The following is a 27589-nucleotide window of genomic DNA, read 5'->3' on the forward strand; positions in this document are numbered from 1 at the left end:
CATCCAAGTTATCAACCTCTCTCTCAGCATCAGGAAACTCCCCGTGCACCATTGTCATTTGTCAGGACGGAGCCTCTCCCCCTGTCTCTGTCAGGTGGATAACCAGCTCCTGGGCACCACTCAGCCTGTGATGCTCTGTGTGACCCCTGGCACCAGCGAGAACAGCATAGTGGACACTGGTGCCGCCCTGCAGGTCAACTCTGTCAAGGTGCCCAGCAGTCTCATGCTCACCGACCTCTTCAAGGTAAATGCCCTGCCACCTGCAAATCCAAAACTTGAAATAAGAGCAGGCAACACAAGGCTACTGTTGTGGGGAGGGGTGGGAGGATGACGCGAGCGAGACTGAGGTACAGTAACACTCTCCCTCTGCCCTGGAATCTCCACAGCACCTGATGGTCACAGCTCGCCGCTTCACCGTCATCATCGAGGAGAAGCTCCTGCTCAAGCTACTCAGCTTCTTTGGTTACGGACAGACTGTAGCAGGTGGGTGGTCTGCCTCTGCGCCTGACACCATGGCAGTGTCCCTAGGGTCAGGACTAGGGCTAGGACTGTAGCAGGTGGGCGGTCTGTCACCATGGCAGTGTCCCTAGGGTCAGGGCTAGGGCTAGGACTGTTGCAGGTGGGTGGTCTGTCACCATGGCAGTGTCCCTAGGGTCAGGGCTAGGGCTAGGACTGTAGCAGGTGGGCGGTCTGTCACCATGGCAGTGTCCCTAGGGTCAGGGCTAGGGCTAGGACTGTTGCAGGTGGGCGGTCTGTCACCATAGCAGTGTCCCTAGGGTCAGGGCTAGGGCTAGGACTGTAGCAGGTGGGCGGTCAGTCACCATGGCAGTGTCCCTGGTCCTAAACAGAGTGGACCAGGCTGGGTGAGTCTGATCTAGATTCAAACGGTGCTTGTTGTGTGTTGACTTGTGTCTTGACAGAGCTGGAGAAGCTGGATGAGAACCTGTACGAGAGGCCCAGCGAGGAGGCGGGGCCTCCGAAGCGCTACTACTTTGAGAACTTGAAGATCACCCTTCCGCAGGTCAAACTGAGCGTGTTCACCTCACACAAGCTTCCCCCAGATCTCAAGGTAACATACCTCTAGTTTATTGGATAATATTGGGGTTAGTTCGGGGGCCCAAACAGATTAAAGTTTTCATAACCTTTTTCTATCTACAGTCATCCTTTTTGCTTGGCTGTCTGTTCATTCTCTGCCATTGTGACTACTGAAGAGAGATAGAATGTAACAATTTGAGGCAAATTACTTGCACTACTCCTTCTTTACACATGGTGGTGCCATTGACCTCCTCTCTCTCACGTTGTGTTGTTGTAGTGTGGAAACCTGCACAGTATAACAAACAGAAGAGAAGCTGCAGCTGACATCACTGCCCTGTTGTGTTCAGATACTCAAACCAGCGATCCATATTTCCATAGTGTGTTCTGAGACCCGTGGGGCGGCTGTGGCTCAGGAGGTAGAGCGGGTCGTCCAATGACCGTAGGGTGGGCGGTTCGAATCCCGCCTCCTCCTGTCCACATGTCCACTGAACCCCAAATTGCTCCCAATGAGCACCTTGCATGGCAGCTGCCACCACTGGTGTGTGAATGTGTGTGTGAATGGGTGAATGCGAGGCCATTGTAAAGAATTTTGGATAAAAGTGCTATATAAGTGCAGTCCATTTAGCATTTACCCTGGATGCACATGAACATATCCAGTGAGGTAATGTGTTTGTGTCCTCCACACAGGCTCTGAAAGGCACCCTGGGAATCCCGCTCATCCGGTTCGAGGACGCCGTGATCAACATGTACTCCTTCACACGCGTGCACCCCTACGAGACGCAGGAAATCATCATCAACGACATCCTCAAGCACTTCAGAGAGGTGACGGGCCCACGCATAAAACCTACTGTCAGCTCCAGTCGTTCTAAAGTTTGCCAGGTTTGCTTCATATCAACCCCCCCCCCCCCACTCCCGTCACATCTTTAGGAGCTGATCAGTCAGGCCGCCCAGATCCTGGGCTCGGTGGACTTCCTCGGCAACCCCATGGGGCTCCTTAACGACGTCAGCGAGGGCGTGTCTGAACTCATCAAGTATGGCAACGTGGGCGGGCTTATCCGCAACGTCACTCACGGAGTGTCCAACTCTGCAGCCAAGGTACGGTGATGGACATAACTTCCCTTCAGTGAGTTCAACCCTCAGCTCTGACCATTGGTTTGTTTATGACCCTCCTTGTCATCATGGGTCTGACCTCTGACCCCTTGCTCTGACCCCGTGTTGTTCGCTTATCGCCCTTTGGCTTGATTTTCACAATTATGCAAGCAAATGTTGTGTTTGTCGATGTTTGAAATGTCTGTGATTCAAATTAAAGTTGAAGTAGTTTCAGTACCAAATCTTATCGCTCTCACCCAATCCAATTGCCATGGACTTGAAGGAAGGACTTTATTCATACATTTGCATGAAGGCTGAGTGCTGAATTGTGCTTCTCCCATGAGGTCACATCATTATATCTACATTTGACTTGCTGCCCTCGTCATCACCCATGTAGCCCAGCCAAACCGTGTCCTCCCTCTCTCTGAACCCTCAGCTCCCAGCACGCTGTGTCCTCCCATGCCACAACGCCCAGCCTTTCTGTGGCAGCCAGATTAGTGTCATGCTCTCTTTCTTTCTCTTTTTCTCTAACTCTCTTCTTTCTCCTTTCCTTCTCTCTGTTTGGGGCTTGTTCTCCCTCTCTCTCTCTCTATCTCTATCTATCTCTCTTTCTCGCTTTTCTTTCACTCTCATCTTTCACATCTTGTTTCGCTCTCTTAAACGATCTCTCTTCTTATTCTTTATCTCTCTAATTGCTCTCTCTCTCTCTCTCTCTCTCTCTCTGTCTGTGCTCTCTTTGTACTCTCCTGCCACACGGCAATTTACTCGCATTTGTGCGTTGGCATTGATGTCATGGAAGTGAGACAGCTGGCTGGCCCGGTCACACAGCCCCAGCCCTGGCTCCTGACCCCGCACCCAGTACTGACCGGGCCGGGTTTCAGCTGCGCCTGCTGCCCGCCTGCTGTCTGCCATGGCAAACCCAGTCCTTTAGTATAGGTATTCTCCAGCCAGCCTCCAGCAAAACAACAGTACCCTGCAACTTTCACAGTATTCTTCAGCAACATTTAGGAATTCTGAATCCCTTTTCGCAAGGAAAACAAAATGTCATAACTGAGGTACCTTCATGTTTTTTGGAAGTCTGTTCAGTCAGCGTTGTTTTTCCTTCATAAACCGTCGGCTCAGCTTGGCGGGCATAAAAAAAAACGACGAGCCTCTCTTAACACACGCGCATCCCTGCCAAGACAACAGTCTGCCTCATAAAAATTCCATTCCACAGTATCCAATGGAAAAAGTTTCTCACAAAAATGCATCAAAGCAGTTTTGATTGAATTGAGAACCAATGCTAACATCCAGCAATTCTATTTAAAGGTTAAAAGTTATTTTCATGTGTCTCTGTTGCCAGTAAAATGGATTTGGCTAAATACCAGAGCAGGGTTACATTTGTTTTCATAGCCAGGCGCTGTGTGCCATTGGCTTTGCTTCTTCATCTGCGTTTCCAGTTGATGTTTATTATCTTTTCACAAGCCTTCTGGGAGCTGGAGTCTTTTTTTATGGCCTGGTCTGCTCAACTCATTCCCTGGCACAGGTTGAGACCCACTGTTGAGGGAGAGCACTGCGTTTGACTCTAAACTCTATGACCGACTGAACTGTGTCTGTAGGCACACACATGTACACTGTATATTTGGATTGAGGAAGATGGGCCAGGATTTCTCAACGTTTGTTTTCTCTCTTACTGGGAGTGTTGAGTAGTCCGTGCTTTTGGACTCCATATCATTTTCACTCCCTATAGGTGTCTCTATGCAGACTTGGAGGAGTGATAGAGAGATTTGTTGTTGTTTTTATGACATTTTTTAAATAATTCCGATAAGATAAGCAACATTTACGAAGGACAAAGACCTTAGAGCCTGTATGGTACTCAGCTAGGGTCATTCCAGGTGTTTTGACTTTGTGTATCCGTGCTGGTGTGTATCATGTTACAGCTGGCTTAGGACACGCTACGTTTAAATCACTTTTGAATCGTTGCCTTGTTCATGGCTGGATTTAATTTCACCTGGTGCACCTTCGCCCATTTCATGATTGACAACTCTATGGTTTCATTTTCTCATAGACTGACCTACACAACCTGTTTGTGTGCGTGTGTGCTTGTGTGTGTGCGTGTGTGTATGTGGTGCGTGTGTTGGCAGGGGAGACATAAACTTGAAAGCATTCTCATCTCTCCACCCTTGGGAGAGGCCTGGTAAGTGTGTTGGTTTAGTTTCACAAAGGGCGGAGAAAGAGAGAGAGAGAGGGGGGGGGGGAGTGGGAGGACGAGAACGCTGCGCTGGCCTTCCGATGAACTCGCCTGGGACTTCGCTAGGCAGGGTCATCCCAAGTTTATGCCTGGCGCTGGCTCGCAAAAGTGAGTGAGCGAGCGTGGCGGAGGGCCTGAGTGTGTTTACACAGAGCGCAGCCTCCCGCTGCCTGTAACACAAACCCACTTCCCGCAGGCACCTGCAGGGGGGGGGGGGGCGTCAGAGCAGAGGAGAGGAATCGGAGCGAGAGAGAGAGAGCCATCTCTCTGGGAATTTAGGAGTCTTTGACTGAGACAAATGAGCCAGAACACCCTGTTGGGGTCTATCTGGTCAAATTGGATCCTCGCTGTGTGGAATAGGATACAGATATATCCGTGTGGGTTACGCTCAATCCTATATCCATCTTTGCCATTCCATGAATGTGATTGTACTGTACTGTATGTCAGCTCTGTCAAGTTATAAATAAACTGTTTTGTTTTTTCATTGTCGTTTTAAATGTTTCAATGACAACAACCTCAGAATGCTTAGTCATTTGACATGCTGGAATGATCCCCTCGTCTCTCAAGTTTGCAGGAACCCTGTCGGACGGGCTGGGCAAGACCATGGACAACCGGCACCAGAGCGAGCGGGAGTACATCCGCTACCACGGGGCCACCAGCGGGGAGCACCTTGTGGCCGGGATCCACGGCTTGGCTCACGGTAAGAGCTGAACCAGAGACAAAAAAACTCACGTCTCTGCACAAACATTCTTTAAACCGAGTACATGATTTTGGAATTTGGAACGCACTAATGTTCATTTTGATTGAGCCCCAAACCTCAGAATGTTAGCCCTTAGCAAGCTAGACTCAGATCGATTGAAATCGAGAGTTTAACATGTTTTTGAAAGATTTTCAAGGTGCCCACCCACATCCATTGTAGGTAGAGCAATTATCAGACTTTCTCAAAAGTGCTAGATTTGTCAACGTTTTGATCTGCACCATTGTATATGATCATAAGTAACCTTAAAACAGGGCTAAACATGCATTTTCCCTTTACTACTACTTTAACTCCTGAGCCACACTTACATTAGAACCATTGCAGTCATGTTATTGAGCCTATACTGCATAGTCCCTGTGCAAGTTATGGATTTACCATCCGTTCAGATGGAACATGAAGATCTAAAATCGAACACCACATAACATTACTGCTCTTCAGTCCTAGTCTGCGGGGGCTACATGCCCCTCACCCCCAGTTTGTACCCAGCTGTTGTGTTGTTTTGGGGGGCAGGTATCATCGGTTTGTACCCAGCTGTTGTGTTGTTTTGGGGGGCAGGTATCATCGGTTTGTACCCAGCTGCTATGTTGTTTTGGGGGGCAGGTATCATCGGTTTGTACCCAGCTGCTGTGTTGTTTTGGGGGGCAGGTATCATCGGCGGCCTGACCAGTGTCATCACCTCCACGGTGGAGGGCGTGAAGACGGAGGGAGGGGTCAGCGGCTTCTTCTCGGGCCTGGGCAAAGGGCTGGTCGGCACAGTAACCAAACCGGTGGCCGGAGCGCTGGACTTCGCCTCGGAGACGGCGCAGACGGTCAGGGACATGGCGAGCCTCAGCAACCACAGGTACTGTATGTGTGGCCCCGCTGGAGACCAGTTACCACTAGCCCGGCGTCGCCATCCTGCCCACGTGAGCTCTTTCTATTTCATTCCGTGGATCAGTCTGGTCATCCAGCCGCTCAAACTGAGTCCCACCCGACCCAATATTGGTCGGGCCAATCACAACCATTCGTCTAATATGAGGCAGGTTTGATACAACAACTGTACCCACTAGATGCGATGATACAATGACTCACCCACGTTCGGTGCTCTGAATGGTTGTAGGTCTATCCAATTGCGTCCAGAGCCATTTTTGTCTGACCGTTGATAACTCCCCTTGGAAATTGAAAATAAACGCAGGGTTTCCAGACCCTTCGCATTTTTGCGAATTGGGTCTGGCGAAGCCAAGCTAAGTTACCACACCTGCAGAGCTGAAATCCTTACAGTACCATTCACTCTAATGAGAGTGCTTTTAGCTTGGTTCAAGAAGTCACTTGTTTAGAGAGGATAGCTCAATAAACTGAGTGATTGTTGCTCGCTTGCGCTGTAGTGGGGCCATCGATTTGTCCAGGAACGTCAGCCTATAACGTGACTTGTGCTCAGGAGGGCTGTGTAACGAGCCTGTCACACTCCCGCGTAACCCATACGTTTTGGCATGCCTAGGGGCGGGATTCGAACCCACATTCGACAAGCTTTCACGCTTGCAAGGCGGACACGCTGACAGTTGTGCCGGTAGGGGCGTCCCTCTTGGAGGGACCGTCAGTGCTCCTTTGAGGAGTGAGTCTCACCAGCTACTCTAACGTTTCACTTGGTTACACACACATACCACGATGCACACACGCAGTAAACAGAGGTCCAGGAACAAACAAATGCGGTTTTCCCTCCCTTTCTGCTCACCTAACATTTACACACAAGTGTCTTAACAAATGGACGTCAATCCCGGACAGCCTGTGTAATATGAGCAACTGATAATAAAATTCCTGCCGGTTGAGCTGAGAGCCGCCACCCACAGTGAGGTGGCTGAATAAAAGAGCACTCTGGAAACCTTACTGGGCTGAACCTGAGGAGTCCGGCTTTAAGGGCTGGAGCCCCCAGCTTATTGCTTATTGTTTATTAAGATCCCCATGAGCTGCCGTGCGTTTTATGCTAGCCAACGTAAAACTGCAACCCTGCAACCCCCCACCATCTTACCCATAGCCACCCACAACCCCCACAAGCCGGCTGCTGGCATAGATACCTGGCCCAGTCCATTCAGAAAGGTAGGGGGATATTTACAACCACGGTGGGTCGCCCTGGCGGACACACACACACACACATGCACGCATGCCATCGCGCCCGCTAACCTAAACACAAGCTCAAAGCTCAGTCCTGTCCGGGGCTCGGCACGTGCGTGTGAACATTTCTGCATCGGTATGCGCAGCGCTAGAATGTGGGAGGGTGTTTGAGGAACTGTGCTTTTAAGTAATGTGCGTGTCTCCCTGCGTCTTCCGTGTGTGTGTGTGCACCTGGGTGCTGGGAGAGGGGAATGGCCCGATGAAGTGTTTCCCTGTGAGAGAGGCCTGTGGAGGGAGAGATGGGGGGAGTGGAGGGGAGTACGGGGCAGAGGAGGTGGAAGCGTGCCTGTCTCAGTGTGTCCACCGGTTCAGCCAGAGTTCACCCCAGAGAATACGGCAGAATCAGCCAACACTGTCTAACCATGCAGTCACACCCACTCGATAACACACTCCCAGGCAGACAAGACGGACACACACACACCTATGTGTTTGTAAATATAGTCAGTTAACCATCGTACGCGGTGAGGGATTGATGTCCTCTGCGGTAGGGGAGGAGGCCATTCCCGTTCCTTTGTGTACTTGGTTACTTCCTCTGTTGCGTAATAGTACGATCACACAGATCACGATGTCTTCAAAGATCAACACACAAACAACAGACCAATGGTGCAGCCCATCCTTACCCCCCCCCCCCCCCCCACACACACACACACCGCTGTCCTGCCCTGCCGGTGAACCCTCCCTCCCTTCTTTCACCCAGCCCATTCAGCCGCGCACACACACACACACACACACACACACACAAACACACACACACACACACACACACACACCTCCTGCTCCCTGAGCTCTGGCACTCAAACGCCAGCTCAGTTACAATCCCCAAACAAAGGGGGAGTAAAGCCTCACCCCCCTTCACACACACACACACCCCAATCCCCCCCTACACACACCACATCTTTGTGAGAGGGGCGTGTGCAGCGGGGACAGCGTGGGTAGCTGCTAGTGGAGGCGGCAAGCGGGGCCACGGCAGGCAGGGTGGGTACGAGGGAGCCTGTTTGTGCCGCGCTGCCGACAGCGGTCTGGCCCGGCTCCAGGCCCCCGAGCCCGACCGAGGGATGAACCCTGCAGACGAGCGCAGGGTCAGGGCGTCGCTCGCTCCCCTCCACTGGTCGACGGCAACCCCCGCCCCCCACAACATTCCACATGCTGGACTTCGTCAGCAGTCTTGTGGATTATTTTGACACTTATTCACCGCTGGCTTTCACAGACACCCCCCGCCCACCACCACCATGTCTGCTAGACTGGCCATACCCACCTAGCCTCCACTGCTCCGAGCCCAGCCCCCTGCTTGACCCCGGCCCACCTGGGAGTGGAATTCACACCGCTGTTTGGATGGGGTGGACAGTGGCGCCTGCCCACCCCCGTCTCCCGCTCTCACACCTTCCTCCCTCCTCGCCCGGCCCTGCCAGCCAGTCGCAAAATCTAGCCCCTCTGCCGGCGTCCCCCGTCCGCCCCGTCCACCCACCGCTTCCCCCGACCGGCCGGCGCATGGCTCCCAGCCTACCCACACACACTCTCCTTCCAGCCTGCCTCCGTCCGCAGACAGCCTGGAACCTGTCTCCCCCGTTGGAAAAGTAAACCCCGGCGGCAGCAGCAGAGCAGAGCTTCATCCGGGCCCAGCGGCGGCTGCGCATAGAGATGCCTTTGTCAGCCAGTCACACACCGACCGTCGGGCCTCAGTCAGTCAGACAGACGGACGGCAGCGGCGCCCCCGGGCCAGATCAGAGCCAGATGTGGGAATTCCACCCGGGGTAGCAAGCCCCATGCTAGCGTCAGGGGGAGAGAGAGGGAGGGAGGGAGGGTCGGGGTTGGAGGTTGGAGAGAGAAGGAGAGAGGGGGAGATGAAAGAGAAGGCGAGAATTGGGGGCAGATGGAGAGGGAGGGAGGTAAGGTTTGCAAGAGGGGTGTGGGACAGAGAGGTGAGGGGTATAGGTGTGTATAGGGGTGTGGGACAGAGGTGAGGGGTATAGGGGTGGGGGACTTGGAGATGAGGGGTATAGGGGTGTATAGGGGTGGGGGACTGGGAGGTGAGGGATATAGGGGTGGGGGACTGAGAGGTGAGGGGTATAGGGGTGTATAGGGGTGGGGGACAGGGAGGTGAGGGATATAGGGGTGTATAGGGGTGGGGGACAGGGAGGTGAGGGATATAGGGGTGTATAGGGGTGGGGGACTGGGAGGTGGGGTGTATAGGGGTGGGGGACAGGGAGGTGAGGGATATAGGGGTGTATAGGGGTGGGGGACTGGGAGGTGAGGGGTATAGGGGTGGGGGACAGGGAGGTGAGGGATATAGGGGTGTATAGGGGTGGGGGACTGGGAGGTGAGGGGTATAGGGGTGTATAGGGGTGGGGGACAGGGAGGTGAGGGATATAGGGGTGTATAGGGGTGGGGGACTGGGAGGTGGGGTGTATAGGGGTGGGGGACAGGGAGGTGAGGGATATAGGGGTGTATAGGGGTGGGGGACTGGGAGGTGAGGGGTATAGGGGTGGGGGACAGGGAGGTGAGGGATATAGGGGTGTATAGGGGTGGGGGACTGGGAGGTGAGGGGTATAGGGGTGTATAGGGGTGGGGGACAGGGAGGTGAGGGGTATAGGGGTGTGGGGCAGGGAGGTGAGGGATATAGGGGTGTATAGGGGTGGGGGACTGGGAGGTGAGGGATATAGGGGTGTGGGACAGGGAGGTGAGGGATATAGGGGTGTTGGACAGGGAGGGGAGGGATATAGGGGTGGGGGACTGGGAGGTGAGGGATATAGGGGTTTATAGGGGTGGGGGACAGGGAGGTGAGGGGTATAGGGGAGGGGGACAGGGAGGTGAGGGATACAGGGGTGTGGGACAGGGAGGTGAGGGATATAGGAGTGGGGGACAGGGAGGTGAGGGGTATAGGTGTGTATCGGAGGTTGTCTGGTGGGAAACCTTGGCTAAGTTGGGCCTGGCTGGCACCACCACCGCTAAAGCAAGCCGCCTTCAATGCGCTGGCACAGGGCACTGAGACCTCCAGCTCAACTCCCTACCCACCATCCTAGCACATACACACTCCCTGGCACACACACACCAGTGTTACTGTGCCCGGGTTTGTGTCTGTCTACGCTGTGTCTGGGCTCTTGGTTTTTTCGCTGTCTTCTTGTGATGAATTTGACAGGCCGTCTAGAACGTGGCCACTGTGTTCCGTGGCATTGGGTGTGATGCCCTCACAATGTTTAAGCTGATGTGTATGTGTACCAGTTTTAAAGGACTAGTTTGGTATTTTGCATTATAAGCCCTGTTATAAGGTTATTTACACGATCATATACAACAGTCCATAACCGTGCACTCTTTAGATATTAGTGCTTATTGCTCAGGTGCTTATGTATACAATGAAGCAACTGAGCAGTGAGCACTAATATCTCACGAGTGCACAGTTTGTCAAAATGTTGATATGGACCGTTGTATATGATCGTAAATAACCTTACAACATATAACATATATAAGGTTATGTATAAGTTATATATATATTATGGCTGTCAATTTAAAGTGTTAATTATATTAAGTAATTATGCAAACATTATGTATGAATAAAAAATAATGCTTATTAATTGCATTCATCTATTCCGTGCCGCGTCATTGCCTGATTCAACATTATTGAAGTTACAAACTTAATTTGGACCTGAATGACCCCGTAGGCTAAGTATATCATGCAACAGCATTTCCTTCAAACAATCTCGTGGAGGCAGATAATCAGACTTTGCTTGGGCCTCTAAATGGAAAATGTACTTTAAAAAACTAACTCTCAGATGGGACAGTTAATAAGAGCATGGTCATGTGCAATATCTGCAAGAAAGAATTTGCATACCATCAGAGCAGTTCTATCCTAACTTATCCAACCCATGCTCACTGAGAACAGGTTCCGAATGAACAAGTCTACCTCTGGAAAATGTACATACTCCATCGCGAAGTGGGTTGCTGTGGACGGCAGGCAAATTTCAAAGGTAGAGGATAAGGGCTAAATGGATGCATTTCATGCTTCCTCCGATGCAACTTAGAAGCTGCCTTCAAGAGGCACCGTAGTAACAAAAATCCACCAGCTGGATTGGAAAATACAAGAATGGAAGTAGCCTATAGGCGCGTATACTGTATTATGTACAGTCATGGCCAAAAATATTGACACCCCTTGCACTTCTGTCAAATAATGCACCACTTCTCCCAGAAAATTGATGCAATTACAAATGCTTTGGTATTCACATGTTTATTTCTTTTGTTTGCATTGGAACAACACAAAAAAGCAGAGAGAAAAAGCCAAATCTGATATCATTCTATACATAAATATTTTTATTTTTATGGGCTGGACGAAATTATTGGCACCTTTTCAAAATTTTCAAAATATATTTCAAGCATGTGGTGCTCCTTTCATTTGTAATTCAACCCACCTGTGGCAAGTAGCAGGTGCTGGCAATATAGAAATCACACTTGCAGACAGTTAAAATGGAGAAATTTTAACTCAACCTTTGTGTTGTGTCTGTGTGTACTAGGGCTGGGATAAATGATTATTTTGGTAATCGACTAATCTAACGATTATTTTTTCGATTAGTCACGATTAGTCATTTGTTCTGGTCATGCCTTGAATCTCTGCTTTCTGTAGGCACTGCTCCTCTTCCGGCCTCTAGCTAGAGTATTCCTTCAATAATTCACTTAATTGGTTATCTTATCTAAAATCTACACCATCCATTAATAATGTTTTTAACTTTTAAACATTAAATGCAATATAAATGATCCCTTTTTACTATTTTCAGTCATGATATTTGATATTTATCATGATACTTATTGAATCCTAATCATTTATTGTGCACTGAGAACCTGTGCTACAATCTGCTTTTGTTTACTTGGACTAAAAATAGGGAAAGATAAAAACAGAAAAATGTATTAAATATCTAAGGTATGCTAGAGTATTCCTTCTATAATTCACTGTGCTGCACTGTACTCTTCTACAATTACTTATCATAGAGAGTCTACCTACATATTTTCATCGTATGTACATATTTAGTTATATAAAAACGACCACAAAAAATCACTATGAATTCTGTGAAGTGTCGCCCTGTAATATTGCATAGCGATGCCTCGTCATTGTATGAGAATTCCATATTACTGTACCAACGTTACTGTGGCGGAATGGGAGTTAACGCAGCCCCCCTCCAGGATTCAGTCTCAGCGCTATCGTCAAAATTAGCAACCCAGTATAAAACTGACACCACTCCGCTAGATTTGAAAACCGGAATTGTTTAGAGGACACTTTGAGCTACAAAGTAAGCTAAATTGTTATCACCAAACGTTGTCTGGTTGTATACATTTACAGTTTTTGTGACGGTTTCGCCTCAGAGTGGGTGTTAACGTAGCCCCTTCCACTAGCGTTCTCTAGGAGGCACCACGAGACGTTTGTTTTGCAAGCTTTAATATAGGCTACACTTCACTAACGTAGCCTAAATGGCTGTCTACCGGCATTCAAACCATAATTGACTTTCAAGGAGTGTAACTAGTCTGTATGATATCTGGCTAAATAAAATGAATACACCAGACTAGACCAAAATAATATACAACTAAAAGGCCTATGTATGTATGCGTTACGTTACGATACGTTAGCTAGTTAGTTACCCGTCTATGCTGCTGTAACGTTACTCTCTGCAGCTGGCTTGGAATGGACGCTCAGCTGCAGAGCGACATAACAACGTAGCCTACTACCTGCAGCCTGTATTACAGGACATAAACTAAGCTAGTAATGTTTGAAAGATAAAGAGGCATAATATAACTAAACTCACCCGTCCTCCGAAGAAATAGTATGTTTCCTGTTCAAGTGCTCCCGCATTGTGGTGGTGCTGATATCCAACTGGTTTTTACATAGTTTGCATCGCACCGTCTCTTGTTTTTACTGAAGTACTCCCACACTTTTGATACCTTACTGTAGGTCGCACCTTTTTCTCCACGTCTTCACCCTCATCTTCTGTCTGTTCGGCATTTACGTTAGTCGTTTTGTCACCACCAGCGCTCATCATTAATGTTAGGTACCTATTTCGCACCAGGATCTTGCTCTGCTCGGTGCGATGCAAACTAGACAAAAACGAGTGAGCATTGTGTAGCATCAGTTAGCATCGTGTACTTTTGAACTTGTCACATTAGAACCGACTTCATCGCCGCATAAATTTCACGTCAACAAATTTGCATAATCGATGACGTCAACAACGTCGACGATTCGTCCCAGCCCTAGTGTGTACCACACTGAGCATGGAGAAAAGAAAGAAGATCAAAGAATTGTCTGAGGATTTGAGAACCAAAATTGTGGGAAAAGCATGGACAATCGCAAGGCTACAACTCCATCTCCAGAGATCTTAATGTTCCTGTGTCCACTGTGCGCAATATCATCAAAAAGTTTACAGCCAATGGCACTGTAGCTAACCTCCCTGGACGTGGACGGAAGAGAAAAATGAATGAATGTCTTTATTGTCATTGTACAAGTACAACTAAATTAGAAGAGCAAACCTTTAAGGTGCAGAACAATAAAAGTATCTTAAGTATAAAAATATAAAAGACTAGTCATAATAAATATACACTAAGGGTAGAAACACATACATACAAGAATGCACAACATTCACAATTAACATTCACATTCTGCTGATCAAACATTGCACAACTTCGTCATATTGCACAGTAAATAATTGCACAGTAGATAAGTGATGAGTGTTCAAGACTTGGTTGTGTTTAGTGCAATTATGGCTCTGGGGTAAAGACTGTTCTTTAGTCTATTAGTCCTTGATTTCAATGTTCTGTAATGTCTGCCCGAGGGCAGTATTTCAAAATTAGTGTGTCCGGGGTGAGATGGGTCTCCGAGGATGTTATGTGCCTTTCGTTGGAAGATTGCAATGAAGGATTGTTCGAATGGTGGATAAAGAACCTCGATCAACTTCAAGACAAATTCAAGCTGAGCTGCAGACACAGGGTACAACAGTGTCAGATCGCACTATCCGTCGCCATCTGAATGAAATGGGTCGCTATGGTAGGAGACCCAGAAGGACCCCACTGCTGACACAGAGACATAAAAAGCCAGACTGGAGTTTGCCAAAACTTATCTGAGGAAGCCGAAATCCTTCTGGGAGAACGTCCTGTGGGCAGATGAGACCAAATTAGAGCTTTTTGGTAAAGCACATCATTGTACTGTGTACAGAAAATGAAATTAGGCTTTCAAAGAAAAGAACACGGTCCCTACAGTCAAACATGGTGGAGGTTCACAGATATTTTGGGGTTTCTTTGCTGCTTCTGGCACCGGATGCCTTGACTGCGTGCATGGCATCATGAAATCTGAAGACTACCAAAGAATTTCGGAGCACAATGTAGGGCCCAGTGTCAGAAAGCTGGGTCTCCGTCAGAGGTCATGGCTCTTTCAGCAGGACAATGACCCAAAGCATACTTCAAAAAGCACCCAGAAATGGTTTAAGACAAAGCGCTGGAAAGTTCTGAAGTGGCCAGCAATGAGTCCAGATCTAAATCCTATAGAGCACCTGTGGAGAGATCTCAAAACAGCAGTTGGGAGAAGGCACCCTTCAAAACTGAGAGACCTGTAGCAGTTGGCAAAAGCAGAGTGGTCCAAAATTCCAATAGAGAGGTGTAAGAAGCTCATGGATGGTTAAAGGAAGCGATTTATTTCAGTTATTTTTTCCAAAGGGTGTGCTACCAAATATTAAGGTGAGGTTGCCAATAATTTTGTCCGGCCCATTTTTTACTTTTTCTTGGAATTATGTATAGAACTGGAGAGTACATTTGCTGGATAAAATGTGAGGTGGGCTAGCTGCTGCAGCTTTATGTAACAGCAACTGCTAGTACTACTACAGACCAGGCAATCTCTATGCACCCACCGGCGAAGATCGTGTGTCTCGAGCCCACTCAGGGGCTGAATTGTGGGGTCCATGGCGTGGACAGTGGCATGGTGGTGAGACTCCGCCCCCTCAGGTCAGAGCCGGTCGTGGACAGTGTACCCCTCTCCGGGACACCTACCCGCCCCCACCGGTGAAGACCGTGTGTCTCTAGTCCACTCAGGGGCTGAGTTGTGGGGCCCGTGGCGTGGATAGTAGCGTGGTGGTGAGACTCCGCCCCCTCAGGTCAGAGCCAGTCGGGGACAGTGTCCTCCTCTCCGGGCCACCAACCTGACTCCACCGGTGAAGACCGTGTGTCTCTAGCCCACTCAGGGGCTGAGTTGTGGGGCCCGTGGCGTGGATAGTAGCGTGGTGGTGAGACTCCGCCCCCTCAGGTCAGAGCCAGTCGGGGACAGTGTACTCCTCTCCGGGCCACCTACCTGACTCCACCGGTGAAGACCGTGTGTCTCTAGCCCACTCAGGAGCTGAGTTGTTGGGCCCGTGGCGTGGGTAGTGGCGTTCTGGTTAGGCTCCGGCCCCTTGGGTCACAGCTAGTCGGGGACAGTACAGTGACCTCCGGGCAATTTCCATGCATCCACCATTGAAGACTGTGTGTCTCTAGCCCACTAAGGGGCTGAAAAGTGGGTTCTGTGGCGTGAATAGTGGCGTGGTGGCGAGGCTCCGCCCCTTTTGGTCATAGCCAGTCAGGGACGGTGTATTCCTCTCCGGGCTACCCACAAGCCCCCACCAGTAAAGATCATGTGTCTCTATTCCACTTTGGCTGAGTTCTGTGCTACCACATTAGTTATTAACGGGTGCCTGTACCTTTAAGAGAGGCTGCACATGCACACAAATTCAAAAAAAGCAACAGCTGCCACCACTCTGATCCCAACTGACACTCTGATCCTAAACATGGTCCGCTTAAGACAGCTCTATCACGAAAACTATAAATGTTACAGCTTATATATTGACACCATAGGAATCCTGAGAACGTGCAGAACATTTCTATGTATAATATGTCCATATAGCTTAAACACTGTAGGCATGGCGACAAGTTAGAAAAAGGGTAAAAATGCTAAATTAGCAGCTCAAAGGTTATTGCGGCACTATATGTTTCAATGGGAAGCGCAGCTGCTCAACAAATCGCCACACAGCGAAAACTGTCACACAGCTTAGATACTCACATTGTATGAATCAGCACAGTTGTGTGAACATTTCAATATATAATATGTGTATGAGCTGTTAAAACTGAAGGTATAGCGACAAGTAAGAAAAAGAGTAAAAATGTAAAATTAACAGCTCAAAAGTTAGTGCGTTGCCATATGTTTCAATGGGGAGCACAGTTGCCGAACAAATCGTCATACAGCGAAAACTGTAAGTCACACAGCTTAGTTACGTACATTGTATGAATCAGCACAGTTGTGTGAACATTATGATATATAATGTGTGTGTGAGCTGTCAAAACTGTAGGAGTGCCAGCAGTTTACAAAATGTGTGAATATTTTCAAAGCAACTGCTGCCACCACTCTAAAAACATAGTTACTGAACATTCCAAAAGCAGTTTCAAGCAGTTTCAATGGGACAAAAAATAGTTTTAAAAGTTAAATTTCAAAAAAAAAATCTAAAATCTGAATGGATCTGTTAAAGGACAATGCTCGTTTTTGACAACCTGGACCTTATTTACGACATATCAGCTTGCAAAACTAATGTCGCCAACCAGTCATCACCCAGCTGGCAGGCCGAGGTGCAAGAGGACGGAGGGACATCGAACGTCCACCTCAGGACGGGCTGCCATCCCGACCATCGAGCACCAGGTCCTGTCAGTGCTCCAGCTTAATGTAGAGGGCCTCACCACCGCCAAACTGGAAGTCATCCACCACCTCGCCGACTCCCACAAAGTAGCAGCCGTCCTCCTCCAGGAGACACACTGTGACAGTGACAACATCCTCAAACTGCCCGGATTCCAGCTTGCCGGATCCTTTCACAGCAAACAACATGGACTTGCGACCTTTGTCAGGGACGACCTTAGCTGGACAGCCACTGGCCAATCCCCACCAGGCTCGAGTATCGAATGGCTGTCCACTAAAGTGCAGATCACATCGGTTGTCAATGTCTACAAGCCCCCGCCATCAATGCTGACCATGGCATCTCTCCCGCTAGCACCTGCAACCGCCATCTATGCAGGGGACTTCAACTGCCAAAACACAGACTGGGGTTACAGCCACACAACACCAAACGGAGAGACACTAAGCCAATGGGCCTCCAGCGCCAATGCGTTGCTGTTGTTTGATCCAAAAGAACCTCCCAGCTTCTTTTCCGCACGCTGGAATACCCACACCAACCCGGACCTGGCCTTCGCTGTGTGCCACACGGCCCAAAAGCCAGAGAGACGCGTCCTGGAAAGGTTCCCCCGCTCACACCACCGACCGTCCATCATAAAGGTCCCATCCCTGGTGCAGCCAGTAGCAGGGAAACCCGTCAGGAGATGGAACTTTCGAAAGGCAAACTGGCAGTCATTCACTGAGGAGACAGAAAGAAAATCAGTCTGCCTCCCAGACCCAGACAATGCCGACGTGGACGTCGGGTATGCAGCATACTGCAAAGTACTCCTTGGGGCAGCAAGGAAAACCATCCCCCGTGGCTTTAACGCAAAGTACATCCCGGGCTGGGATGAAGAGTGCAGCCACCTCCTGCATTTCCACCAGCAGGCAAGCTCCAGGGAAGAAGTGGATGAATCCGCAACGGCACTCCTGCAGAAGCTGGACACCACCTGAAGGTCAAGGTGGACCGAAGTTGTGGAGTCAATCGACTTCACCCACTCTAGCCGCAGGGCACCATCGGCCCCCAGGTGCCCAGTAACGGCAAACTCCATCGCCTCACAGCTCCTCAAGAACGGCTGCTTCCCGGGTGCAGATAAAAACTTTGCCCGCACAACATCACACGAGGTGTCCTCCTTATGTAGGGCGGCCAGTGTGGATGCTAACCTGTCAGGAGACTTCACAACCGCTGAGCTCCAGACAGCCATGAGCAAAATCAAACAAGGGAAGGCACCAGGGCCTGATTACATCCACCCTGAGTTTGCAATCCACCAGAGCGCAAGAACATCTGCATGGCTCTGTTCGTTCTACTCAGCATGCTTTCGGAGGCCCAAGCTCCCGAAGATCTGGCGCCGTGCTGCTGTCATAGCACTTCCAAAGCCAAACAAACCTGCTGAAGACCCTAAGTCCTACAGACCAATATCACTGCTCTGCGTCCCATTCAAGATCTTGGAGAGGATGATCCATAGCCGCATCGAGCCAGTAGTGGACCCACAACTTCCACGGGAACAAGCCTGTTTCCGCTGCGGACGGTCAACGGTCGACCAGGTGACACTGCTCACTCAAGACATTGAGGACAGCTTCCAGCAAAAACAGAAGGCTGGAGTAGTGTTGCTTGACCTTACAGCTGCCTACGACACCGTCTGGCACCGTGGACTCCACCTAAAGCTGCTAAAGACCATCCCCAACCGGCACATGGTGAAGTTCATCATGGAGATGCTGACGAACCGCAGCTTCACCTTAAAGACCAGTGACGGACAATGCAGCAGGCTCAGGAGGCTGAGGAATGGCATCCCGCAGGGGTCTGTCCTCGCACCAATGCTGTTCAACATCTATATCCACGACCTACCGGAAACAACATCCCGGAAATATGGCTACGCTGATGACCTGGCCATCATGATGCGACGACCAACATGGGAGGCGATGGAAGTCGGCCTAAACCACGACATGGACACCCTAGCAGCCTATCTGCGCATGTGGCGCCTCCAGCTCAGCATTGGCAAGACAGTGTCAGCAGCTTACCACCTCAACAACAGCGAGGCAAGAAGGGAACTGGAAGTTTTCGTAAACAACAAGCGCCTGGAGTGCCAGCAAGCCCCGCGGTACCTCGGTGTACGCCTGGATAGGACACTCTCCTATTGTGGTTTTTCACATGCCTCTGTAATATGATCTTTAGAAACATCTTTAGACACGAAATAGCTTCCTCACTTGCTCCAGCGCATGCGCACAGCGTGCTGGAGCAACGATTGCACGCTGTGCGCATGCGTGCTGGAGCAAGTGAGGAAGCTATTTCGTTTCGAAAGACGTTTCGAAAGATCATATTACAGAGGCATGTGAACAACCACAACAGGCCTACGCTCTATGTAAGCACAACTAGCGATTCATAAAGACAGATTGATGAAAACAACCGTTTCGCGGCAGAAAATAGATTTTTAGAAACGGCATTCTCGGTGCCCCGACCACCACCATTACATGGATATACTGGCTCGCGCTGGATTTTACATTTCTTCTGCATGCCTCCGAACTACACCAAAGTGATCTCGGTGAGTCAAACGTCTTATAATATGTTGTAAATAAGGTCCTGGGGCCTCATTTATAAACGTTGCGTAAGTACAAAAGCGTGCGTAACCCATGCTGAGCAACTTTCTACGCAACTTTCGGTATTTATAAAAAACGAGCTGAGCGATAGGTTGGCGGAAGGTGTGCGTAACTCTACGCACACTTCGACCCTCCTTTAACTACGATAAGCACGTTTCTGGAGAAAGGGGAAAACGCGACTCCGATGGCAGAGGGATGAAACTCGGGAAAGTCTGCGAAACACATGACATTGAATAATAAATACATCGGTCGCTGCAAGAAACCCTCCAATGTGTCACACAGTTTAAATGTAATCAATCGCCACCGTAGCCTAATCATGAAATAATGTCGGCATTGCTTGGGATGTGTCTGTGAATTGACCCATTTGTGTCATAATATAATGTTATGTTGTAGGCCTATTGATTTATAGTACAGATGTGGGAACATAAGAATGTAACTTGACCCGCGGTATTCTAACAGGCGCTTTACGTCATTCCGCACCACCGCTCGCCTGCCCATAGGGGCGCAGTAATACCACTCATTGACCCATTGCTGGCTCGCACATTAGATTAGCCTACCGTTCTCAAACTCCTTGTTGTCTGTCTGGTTGTAATTTAATTATTACGAACAAAGCCTATCTATTTATAGTTTCTATCTCTGTAACTGTCGCCGGGTCTATATCTGTTAACTGTCGGGACAAGTAGAAGTTTAATACATTAGGTTAACTGAGTGTTCTCATATGGAACATGGCATCAGGACGAGTAAGATGGCTAACGGAGATGACCAGAGATGTGTTTGAAATGGTTCACTCACTCCCTCCCTATTACCATGGATGTATTGAGTGCGACTCATAGTGAACTACATGGGGAATGATTTAACAGTTTTGGGACACTACATGGAATATAACTGCGTAAGATATTCATGACTCAAACAAGCAGACGCGCCGATCACAGATGGCAGCAGGTTGAAATATCAGGTAGTATTCAGGTTCCATGTTTAGTTGAATGATAAATCCCATATAAATGGTTGGAATTCTAATGATGTGCAAGTGTGATTTTGTCAACTTTGCTGTCTGCTAATAGCAGGCTGTGAAGCTGCACGATGAGACCGTGATAGCACGTTAGCTCACGACAGCAGCTTCCATAATATTAACGGTAGCTGTCGGTGGCTAAAAAGCAGATAGCTAACTTTACAACGATGATTCCTGTAGCTATTTTGATGCTATAAGTTCAACTTCTGTTTCTCGGGCAGGAACGGAGACGAACTCGCATTAGCAGCAAAGCAGCTAGAGGAATGATCGCGCGGTCTCTTTAGCCCTGAGACCATCAGGCAGGCAGCAGGAGGTCGTTGAAGGCTTTATATATTATTATGATATTATGTCTAATAATACATTCGTTGAAAGTACACAGGCTGATCTACTATACGGAATTGGACCGAGGAGTGTTCTCATATGGAACTAGGCTGCGCGCCCGCCCGCGACAAGAGCTGAATTGTAGTCAGCTTGCCCCGTTGCGCGCAGGACGCGTGCGTCCCCCGCTCCGAGCAGAACGCAGGCGGAATGTCGCTCCCCGTCTGAAACGGCCTTGACTCCTGGAATCCCAAGGTCTTTCATATTGAAATTCTCTTGATGGTCTGGGAAGAGACGTGTTAAGGGAGTGCATCAGTCGTGATCCTTGACAGTAGATACCAGCCTGCGCTGCGCTCAGAACAAAGTTGGATGAATGGATGGACTTTTTGGAATCCTGGAAAATGTTTATTGCGCTCTAAAATCATGAAAGCATAAATGTAAAAATGCAGCAACAGAAGTAGTCTAGATGAATCCGTGTATCGTTCGTTCTTTGGTTTTTCTGTTTCAAAACGAAATTGGAAAAACCAAAAAACGAGTGAATTTTCGTTTTTCCGTTTTGGTTTTAAAACGAAAAAAGAGAAAAACCAAACCGAGAAAAACCGAGATGATTTGGTTTGGTTTTTCAAAACGGAAAAACCAAAAATCAGAAAAACTAACTCTGTGTGGTTTGTTTTGGTTTGCGTTCGGTGTACGCTCGGCGCATATACCGGCTGCTGCCGGGTGGGCGTCATCTGCCTGTCATCCATGGACTGACTATGAAACGTGCCTAACCCCCGAGTCGCTCTGGCTCCTTCAGACCGTAACACATCTAGAAATCACCAGGGGGGTGGTTATTCTACCTACGGCTCTGGGAACAAAGGGTGCTGTTCCTAAATAAACTAGGTTGATGCAAACTTTTGGCTTCTTCGATCAGTCCATTTTGAGGCAGCATTCCAGGGTGCTGAACAGATCGACACATGCGTAGCCTACAGCATTCATAATTGGCTACATTGTTGATGGAAAATACTCTTTTACATTCTAAGTGCCTTATATATATTTCATATATTTTCATTTATGAATCACCAGTGACAGGCCTACTTGTGTTCCCCACAAAAGTGCCGTTGCGCACGCAGTAGAATGTCTGACTCTGAAAACATCAACTGACGCAAATAATGTCCAATAAATAATGTCCTTAAATAATTAAGCTGTCGGACGGCGGTACACCTGGACCAAGGTAGACCTTGTAGTGCATATTTTTCGGTGTTGTCCCCACTGGACCCGCCCGCGAGATGGAACAGGTTTGACCATGATTATTCTGCAACCATCCCTTATTTGAATGGACATACAGTATAAGATACAGTAGTTCATCCCCATCAAATGTGTGTAACTACCCCCGGATCATTATATACAATAGTCTGCATTAACCAATAGCCCTAGCTGTGCGTAATTGGATGTGATTGCCATTTGGATAGCTGTTGGATAGTCTGTCATCACACACACGAGCAACGGGGAGTTGGTGCATTGGGTATCAGGCCACCACGGTTGGCCATGTATTCATACTCTATCATATGGGCCATTTTTGTTGCCTATACATGTTGTTTGTTGTGCCATCTTGAATGTGTCCTTTGCTATTATTTCTAGCCTACCTGTCACATTGTCCCGTGCATCTGTGAGCTGTTGATATTTGGTGGGCATGGCTTCGACTCCTGCTCTCCATGCATATCTCAGCGTTTTCCCCATTATGTTTGTTGGGGTCACGGCATCATGTAATGTTATTTCTTTTTTTTTCCATTTAATTTATTTTCCGATTTTTTATCAGGGTTATTGTAGGACTACATTATTTGCGTCAGTTGATGTTTTCAGAGTCAGACATTCTACTGCGTGCGCAATGGCACTTTTGTGGGGAACACAAGTAGGCCTGTCACTGGTGATTCATAAATGAAAATATATGAAATATATATAAGGCACTTAGAATGTAAAAGAGTATTTTCCATCAACAACGTAGCCAATTATGAATGCTGTAGGCTACGCATGTGTCGATCGGTTCAGCACCCTGGAATGCTGCCTCAAAATGGACTGATCGAAGAAGCCAAAAGTTTGCATCAACCTAGTTTATTTAGGAACAGCACCCTTTGTTCCCAGAGCCGTAGGTAGAATAACCACCCCCCTGGTGATTTCTAGATGTGTTACGGTCTGAAGGAGCCAGAGCGACTCGGGGGTTAGGCACGTTTCATAGTCAGTCCATGGATGACAGGCAGATGACGCCCACCCGGCAGCAGCCGGTATATGCGCCGAGCGTACACCGAACGCAAACCAAAACAAACCACACAGAGTTAGTTTTTCTGATTTTTGGTTTTTCCGTTTTGAAAAACCAAACCAAATCATCTCGGTTTTTCTCGGTTTGGTTTTTCTCTTTTTTCGTTTTAAAACCAAAACGGAAAAACGAAAATTCACTCGTTTTTTGTTTTTTCCAATTTCGTTTTGAAACAGAAAAACCAAAGAACGAACCATACACGGATTTAGATGAGATGGTGGTTTAAATGAATGGCAACACATAAATTCAATGGCCGGTCATGGCAAAGCACCCGCTAACGCAGGCTACCCCCCTCCCACGATCCAGGGCTAGGAACCGGTTCATCCAGTTTATTTGAATATAAAAGAATTTGGGGGGGGGGGGGGGGGGTTACAATAGTCTAGTCCAGGTTCGCTGGAGGACCTGTATTTTCAGTGTTTGCTGGTAGCGGACTGCATCGATCAATGCAATGACTCTTCAGTTTTACCCTTTTCATCAATAAAACATCATTTTTACAACCATGTCTCATTGATTGGGAAGGCATTTAGAGCTGCCGGTCTATTAGCCTACATTCGGACTCAGAGGATGACTTAGGCTAACTGTTTATTGAGAAACAATTGGCTATATAAAGAAATACCACAATGCATGTAGTCTAGATATATTACATTATGGTTATACACTTTATGGTAGACTGCCCTCTCGCTCGCTAAGCAGGCTACATTGTGGCTTTTTTGTTCATCGCCTTTAGGCTACACATTAGAAAAATGTTTTTTTTTATATAGACCTAGAAGGAATCATTTCCTATTTTAATACAATTCAAATTCTGCTTAGAGGGAATTATTTTCAACGGACATTATGACCTGAGCATAATTAATAATTATCTAAGTTAATATAGGCCTATGAGAACGCAACGCTTTTTACGATAGGCTAGGCCTATGCGTCTTGTGATTGTACTGTAGCCTAGGCTACAACTTAAGGCTTGCCCTATTGAATTCATTTTATAGCCTACTAGGCTACTCATTATTATCGAATTATCTAGTTGATATATGAATAAAACAATAAGCCGTTTTAATGGCTATGGGCTACTAGTTGTAGCTATATGATGCGCTCTGCTCTTATACGCACGGTTGAGACGGCAGCTCAAATACACAGCCAACTGGAGATGTCGCGTCTGGGGAGGCTCTGCGTCTCTCCACCATTCCCCAGCGAGTCCAAGCTCCCTCAATGAATAATACTTAGGCCTATTTATAATAGCCTACATAGCGCGAAACTGTGCATATAATAGGCTGTAGCCAGCGCGAAACTGCGCATTCCCTATAGCCCTATAGCCGTTCATTGAACAGCTGGCGGCCGGTATACATAAATAAAAACATACACGATATTTTGTTATTTGAATGATCTTGAATATATATATTCAAGATCATTCAAATAACAACATATTGTGTATGTTTTTTTCATTTATAATTTAACAATAGGGGGTGCAACAGAACACAATTTTAGGGAAAGTCATTGACAGGCGGACTTCAATGTTTTATTAAAATATAGTTATGTGCAAATGAAAACCCACAATCGTCCTATGGACCTTACCCCGATTTTGGAAATCAGATAAAGGCGTTCACAAGACCATTTCAATAATCGCATTATTACAATTATCGGTTGATGTCTCACTGTCAAACCTGCCGCTATGCACAAGATAGTTAATGTCCGGATATGATTGGCAATGAGTGATCTTTACTCATGGCGACTATTTCAATTTTGTATGGATCCACACCTCCGATCAAGCTTATTTTGTCTTTGTATCGTGCTGAAGCCATATAGCCTACTGCGCTCAGACTTGGCTACATTAGCTGGTGCCCTGGCTTCAAATTTACTTCCGGGGTTTACGAGTAGCCTAACAGTTGAATGCGTTCCAGAAACAAAACGCAAAACCCTCACGTTCACCATATCTTTACTAACAAATATATTTACAATACTGTTATTTTGCGCATTTGACTTAACAGACACCACGTCTTGACCCGACGTCAGTTGCCGAGATAGATAGGCTACTGTAGGCCTAGATATATTATAGGTGTTCGTAATAATTAAATTACATCGAGGTGGATAAAACATGTGTTTGAGAACAAGGTAATAATAACAATTAAACGTTATTTGTATAGCCCCTTTCATACAGATACCTTCAGCTCAAAGTGCTTTACAACAGAGCATTTAAATTAAAGAATGTGAAATTTAATGATGCTTCATTCGTAGACTATAGGAGAAAAACACAGAGCCCAGCCTGCTAAATCTACTCAAAGACGCCACCTGGCGGTGGTGCATCACTAAAACGAAATAACACCCGTCTGAAATCCCACGAGATTTCCAACGGGATTTCCCTGCCAAATACCGCGACGTGAAATGCTGCAGCAAGTTACATTCTTATGTTCCCACATCTGTATATCCCGAGAAGCATCACGGGCAGTAGCCTATGAATAAAAGCCACATTACGTTGATAACACAACACGACACGAGCCTATAAGCTTATCATAGTAATGATTCCGTATGACGATAGCCTACAACTATATGGCCTATACCGCACCAAACAAATGTTGCATTCGGCGTTGAAGTAGCCTATATTTATTCAGTTAATCATTCATTTAGTTAATTATTCGTACGTTTAATTATCCACCTATTCATTCGTTAATGTTTTTATGTATTTGTAGCCTATATTTGATTAGGCTTTTATGTAAACCCGAATGACCACTGAGGCAAGCCGCAATTACAATGATGTTGAGCGGTGAATGGAAATGTCCTACTTGAGGCAACTGTAGGCTACATTAGGCTATATTGTACATCATCATATATCCTCATATTGTCTTATGATTGTCATGTAGCAGGCATACGAGGAATGTGGGCCTAAAAACGCATGTCATCCCAATGCTCACATGCCGCTTTGGTAGAATTAGCTGTGCGCAAAACAGCGCATGGAGGTGATGCGTCTCCAAGTTGTAAGAATACAAGGGAGCAAGTTTGATTATTAATTTGCCGAATCGTCATGTGTGTAGCTATAATTACGCTTTATAGAATCACATGAAACTCATCCATGGACCCCATATATTTACAAGACCTCGATACAGACACTGATATAGCTGGATTATAGTAGGCCATGACGCACGGGGCCTTGGATATGCCAGGACTTGGCACAGATGTTCTAATATGTGCTTGGCTATCCCGCAACATCCATTAGAACACGCAGCTTCTATATGCCTACAGAATGTTTTGAGAAAGTATGTGAAATGCACGATATCCCGGAAAATACACAAATTGGCTGCTGCAAAGAACCCTCAGATCTGTCGTACAGTTAAATTGGGGATACTTGCCTTAAGTAGTCACTATAGGCCTACATGTTTGCATTGTTATGGATGTCATTGTAAATTGACCCGTTTATACGTTGATAAGTTAGGCATTTTATTCATGGGCCACCCTGTGAAGCATTAGATTACGTGCAATATAGATCCAAACCCCATTACTCATGCAACAACACAATAGGCTTATAATGATTAGCAGTTTGGATATAAGCAGCCACCTAATAAGGCCTACCGCACTAAACGAATGCCAATATAGCCTGCATGATAGATAATTCATTATAATCTAAATGGGACCACTCAGGCCTAACAGGTTCTCTTATCAGTCGTGCACATGTGAAATCATCGTTCCGAAAAGATCCTTTTGCGGCGTCTCTACCTCGTTGACCAATACCTCCACCTCGCATCGGTAAAATGTATCTTTCTCTTTCTGCCTTTTGCACTCGGCTCCTTTGTCGTTGCATATGTATAGGCGTATCACTGACCATTTATAGGCAATTGTGGGCGTTAATTGGGGTGTGATCAGAACGCGCGTTGACGTGCGCCAAGTTAAGTGTTGATTGTGATTTATAAAGGGCAGCTGGCGTGCCTGAGTGAACATGGGTTGTGATACGCAGCGTTTTATAAATCGGAGAATTTTTGTGCGTATGTTTTAGTAATCACTTAGCTAAGCTAACTTCGTTACGTGGATTCTACGCAATGTTTATAAATGAGGCCCCTGGTTGTCAAAAACGAGCATTGTCCTTTAAAGAGCTAAACATTGTGAACATTTTAAAGTTTGAATAAAGTTTCTAGCACAAAGTATGAAGAAGTAGTTGAGGAGACAAACTGGGGAGAACTAGAATAATAAAGAAAGAAAGAAATAGTGGGAATATCACAAGTTGGGCTAGCTTCTGCAAGCTAGCCCACCTAATAAAGAAAGAAAGAAAGAAATAGTGGGAATATCACAAGTTGGGCTAGCTTCTACAATGATATCAGATTTATATATTTTTTCTCTGTTTTTTTGTGCTGTTCCAATTCAAACAAAAGAAATAAACATGTGAATACCAAAGCATTTGTAATTGCAACAATTTTCTGGGAGAAGTGGTGCATTATTTGACAGAAGTG

The 27589-nt window shown here is 47.3% G+C and overlaps 1 protein-coding gene across 1 annotated transcript in view; it reads left to right on the top strand.

Annotated features, from left to right (window-relative positions):
* Positions 1-27589, top strand: part of vps13d (vacuolar protein sorting 13 homolog D) — a gene marked incomplete at its 5' end in the record, with an annotated part of 79493 nt that overhangs the window by 38310 nt on the left and 13594 nt on the right. The window contains 7 exons of the mRNA XM_084436354.1: positions 95-244; positions 387-483; positions 921-1069; positions 1723-1857; positions 1963-2130; positions 4922-5054; positions 5757-5957. Of these exons, the coding sequence (XP_084292480.1) occupies positions 95-244; positions 387-483; positions 921-1069; positions 1723-1857; positions 1963-2130; positions 4922-5054; positions 5757-5957 (1033 nt within the window). The remainder of the gene's footprint in view (positions 1-94; positions 245-386; positions 484-920; positions 1070-1722; positions 1858-1962; positions 2131-4921; positions 5055-5756; positions 5958-27589) is intronic.

This window comes from Borostomias antarcticus (assembly GCF_949987555.1).
Source record: "Borostomias antarcticus genome assembly, chromosome: 3".
NCBI lineage: Eukaryota > Metazoa > Chordata > Actinopteri > Stomiiformes > Stomiidae > Borostomias > Borostomias antarcticus.